The sequence below is a fragment of the Xenopus laevis genome, chromosome 1L (genome assembly GCF_017654675.1).
Source record: "Xenopus laevis strain J_2021 chromosome 1L, Xenopus_laevis_v10.1, whole genome shotgun sequence".
In the NCBI taxonomy this organism is placed as follows: Eukaryota; Metazoa; Chordata; class Amphibia; order Anura; family Pipidae; genus Xenopus; species Xenopus laevis.
Genome location: NC_054371.1, coordinates 4591489 through 4596272, shown reverse-complemented (window position 1 = coordinate 4596272; position 4784 = coordinate 4591489). Strand labels below are relative to the sequence as shown.

Here is a 4784-nt window from a genome sequence, read left to right as displayed (position 1 = left end):
AAATGACAGCAGAGTTTCTATAATTTGAGTAATTTGAACCTTCTACTACAAGTAGTCCACAATATGTGGCTCAAATCGATATCTTAAAATTTCTGAAAAGCACTAATGCTTGATGGTTAAGTGATTAGTAATAGGGATGGGCAAATTTGACTCTTTTTGCTTTGCTGAAAATTTGCCCTGTTTGACGTGCGTAATTTTTTTTTTTAGTATACAATGCCATTTAAGTCTATGGGTGTAATTTCTGCGGCGAAAAACAGAAAACAGAACAGAAAACAGAAAAATTTGTTCATCCCTAGTTACATCACTGACCATAAATATTATTTATTAGTACAGCATTTACAGCTTGTTCATATTCATAATATATTTACAGTATATTTTTAGCAATTCAATTTGTTCTTAATTTGTTGTATCTTCCATCATTACAGACAGCACAAGCTGCTTCAAATGCCCAGACATGGAGTGGCCCAATGAGGGGAAGAATCATTGTATTGCGCGCAAGGAAGATTTTCTTTCATACACAAATGATCACATTTCTGTGTTTATATTATCTAGTTCTATTCTTCTTTTCCTTATTAATCTCTGGATATTAGGAGTTTTTGTTGTATACTGGGACACCCCCATTGTGAGAGCCAACAACAGGAGCCTGAGCTTCCTCCTCCTTGTCTCCATCAAGCTGAGCTTCCTCAGTGTGTTTCTGTTCCTCGGTCGCCCTGTGGATATAACCTGCATGCTGCGTAACATCACTTTTGGAATCACCTTCTCCATAGCTGTCTCTTCTCTCCTGGCCAAGACTATCATGGTTTGTGTTGCTTTCAAAGCCACCAAGCCAGGGAGCTCATGGAGAAAATGGGTGGGAGTCACACTGTCCAATTCTGTAGTCTTGTTCTGCTCATCCATTCAAATAATAATCTGCATGACTTGGTTGTCCATTTCTCCTCCCTTTCAGGAACTGGACCTTCACACTTACCCTGGAACCATCATCATTCAGTGCAATGAGGGCTCAGCTATTGGCTTTTACTCAGTTATTGGGTATATGGGGCTTCTGGCAGCTGTTAGTTTTGTTTTAGCATTTTTAGCTCGGACATTACCGGACAGTTTTAATGAGGCCAAGTACATCACTTTCAGCATGTTGCTCTTCTGCAGTGTTTGGATCACAATGATCCCGGCCTATCTGAGCACCAAAGGCAAAAACACTGTGTGTGTGGAGATATTTGCCATACTCACCTCAAGTGCTGGACTTTTATTCTGTATATCTCTGCCAAAGTGTTATTTAATTTTATTTAGACCTGAGATGAACACAAAATCCCATTTACTTGGAAACAAAACCTTACAACCTACATGAAAAATGACACAATGAATGTTCCTGCTCGAAGTAATCTAAATAGAAATATGTCTGTGTTTGAGGGAATTATCAGACACTAAAACACATAAATATTAGTGAAGGAACATAATAATGAGCATTTATAGCAGATATTCATAAACATGTATTAAACCCATGCACTCTGTTTGCACTTGTAGTAGTTTTGGGAAACACCAGTATGCCCACACAGCTGGCTCTGATAAAAAAAGATACAAAAAAAGATACAAATTGCACTGATACTGGAATTCTGTACAAAAGCACTGCTCTATGGGAAAAAAAGCACCAATTGAGACAAAGTCTGGCAAAGTAGAAGAGGGAAAAAACAGAAAGATCAAAGGCAAAATCCAGAGTGAGTGGAGATATTTGCTGTTCTGACATCAAGTCAGTCTTATAGGCTGTATATTTCTGCCAAAATGTTATATAATTTAGTATAGACTAGAAATCAGTGTAAAATCCCATATATTTGGAATCAAACCCAGATAATAAATGATCCTGTACCAAGCAACTGGTCTTCTTTATTTCATTATTATGATTTCTTATTCCCTCAGTCCTACACTGACTTTTACCAGTTTGCAGCTGAAAATGCTCTCTGGTTGTTTTAGACCGCAGTTATAATAATATAAATAATAAAAAAAATGAAGACTCATTGGAGATTGTCTTATATTATTGCCTCTATAATGGTATAAGTGAATAATAATGCAATGCAAATTAAGAACCACACATACAACTTCATGTTATTATGGTTCCTTACCCATTTTTATGCTCACAGAAAGCGCAAAAACACAAAATATTTTGGACAGATCGGATAAAGGGAGGCTTGTCAGATTTTTGCACTCTCTGTGGCCAAATAAATGGGTGAAGCACCATTATAACATGGAGCTGTGCGAGTGGTTCTTAAATTGCTTTGAATTTGTAAGGATATGTGTGAATTCAGTCCCTAGACTTCTACTGCAAGCGTGTCACTTGTGGGCTATTTAAAGGAGAAATAGCCCCTTTAAAGAATATAGCTAAAACTGCCATATTTTATATAGTGAACTTATTGCACAAAGCTAAAGTTTCAGCTTGTCAATAGCAGCAATGATCCAGGACTTCTTCCCCTTTATTTTAATAGAAGATGGCAACCAAGCTTATGGAGTTGTAGTTCATCAACTCCATGTTGGTTATTTTATCAGTACCAGTCACTAAGGAAGCAGAGGCTAGCATGAGAGACTAAACGCTGGATAACTAGGAGTATAGCAATAATTGGCTGAACATAGAATTCAGAGGCCATATTAAATATAATGTGAAGGTTAATAAATTGGAAATCGTACAACATCTAATGGTGCACCCTGACACAAAAATGAGTATACAGGCCAATGACAATGGTAACGGCAGAGACAGAGTCCAATAAAGGGCCAAAAGTTGTTAAAGGCAGCAGAAAATGGAGTCCAAGAGTGGGCCAGGAGTAAGAAATAGGAGATCCCCAAGAACAGGGTTAGGAAGTGCACTGGAGTACAGGGGCAAGGCAGGGTGCAAGGAACTAGGCTAGGAATTAGATGGGGTCTCAGGAACAAGAATCACAAACTACAGGAGGGCAAGATCTCAGCTAGAAGCTAAATGACCAAGCAATAAGCAAAGAGGCCAGCTTATGAAGGGTCTTAATTGAATAATGAGCAACACGTGAGGATAATTGGAGCAGACAACAGGAATACAAGAAGTACATTGGAAATACCTATCAGGATCAGCCCAAACAGTCTATAGAAGAACATCCAGCATTTAGATTCACAAGCTTACTTGTTTCGGGGTGCACGCCAATTGATGTGTTCACCTTCACATCCTTGAAGCAATTTCCAAAATAGATAGCAGCACTCCCATATAGCATAAAAAGCCTTTATTTCAAAATATTCATCGGGCACAGCAACGTTTCGGACCGCCTGGTCCTTTTTCAAGCTGACAAAGTTAAAAACTGCATAATTGCACTTCCTTAAATAGCCACATTAACAATGCCACCTAGTGGTTACAACGTATCATAATGTTACATAAATATCAATTGTTACATCCTTCAGTACACAGTTTAGTTACAATTACATTATATCTATTTGTAGCATATTAGCCAACTTAGCTTTTGTTGCTTCAATGATATCTAGTAGTCACTAGGAAATAAGCAAAGTAATGTGTCATATTAAAACACTTAAAATCCATAAAAATGCCATATTCGTATCAAAAATAGTTTTTTATCAAAAGATTTTTTATCAAGAATAGTAAATTTATAGTAAATTTATAGTAAATTTATAACAGAGGATACAATTAGTATTCCTTATTTAGACCACCAGGTGTAAGGGTTCCAAGTTTTTTGATCCAGTTTGCTTCACACCTTAATAATTGTTTTACCCTATCACCACCTCTCCTAGGTCTAGGAATCTGTTGTAAAATTTGAAACCGTAACTGGGAAACTGAGTGTCCTGCCTCATCAAAATGACAAGCCACAGGGTTCTGTTTTACCTTTCTCTTTATGTCGGATTTGTGTTCACCTATCCTTTCTTTTGCTTGTCTGGTAGTTTGTCCAATATACATTAGACCACATGGGCACTTTATAGCATATACTACAAATGTAGATAGACATGTATAATAACCTTTGATCTTAAAGGTATTACCCCTATGTGGGTGGTATATCGTGTCCCCTTTGATACAACATTGTTTACAAGAAAGGCAGGGAAAAGTGCCATTCTTTCTATTACCAAGAGTTGCTTGTCTCTTTTCTTTCCCTGCTCCAACATCCGCTCGTACTAATTTATCCTTCAGGGATTGAGCTCTCCTAAACGATAACAAGGGGGGATTCTGAAATACAGGTATCCCTTGGCAAGCTATTTTAGTATGTCCCAATGTCTTTTGATTATTTTACCAACATCTCTAGATAGGGAATTATAGGAGCTTACAAAGGCTACTCTATCATCCTTTTTTGACCTTTTTTTAAACTACCAAATTTCCAAAGCACCACTCCACAAAACTGCATACATCTGATTTCAAGGCCAAACATTCCACTAACAGTAGGTTTACCCTAAAAAACTACCCCTTATTGGAAAGAACAGATTCTAACGAGTTCAAAATGGGTAAATATATATTTGTACTCCAAACTACCAATTTGCAATTCTTTCCTAAAGTTAGCAGTTTTTATAAAAATGTGTTACATTTTTTGAAAAATTACCTCAAAGTGTCCAGTCTACAGCATTGTATCTCCCACATATCATTATATACCAAGATACAACCCAAATATGAAAGCCCAGGGTCCGCTGAACAGTTTGATGCCCAATATGCATAGGTACACGTAAGTATGTGGCGTATAGGGGCCCCAGAATGAGTTATCAGTTCTGGAATTCCAAATACTGCAAAATCCGCACATTTACATCATTTTTCAAGGGGCAAAAGTACAAAAATGTATGTTCAC

At 37.2% G+C, this 4784-nt stretch overlaps 1 protein-coding gene across 1 annotated transcript; it reads left to right on the top strand.

Moving 5' to 3' along the window:
- Positions 1 to 796: 796 nt before the first annotated feature.
- On the top strand, positions 797 to 1342 carry LOC121403704 (vomeronasal type-2 receptor 26-like). Its single transcript, XM_041591508.1, has one exon. It carries the CDS (start codon positions 797 to 799, stop codon positions 1340 to 1342), a length of 546 nt encoding a protein of 181 aa, XP_041447442.1.
- The last annotated feature ends 3442 nt before the right edge of the window (positions 1343 to 4784 follow it).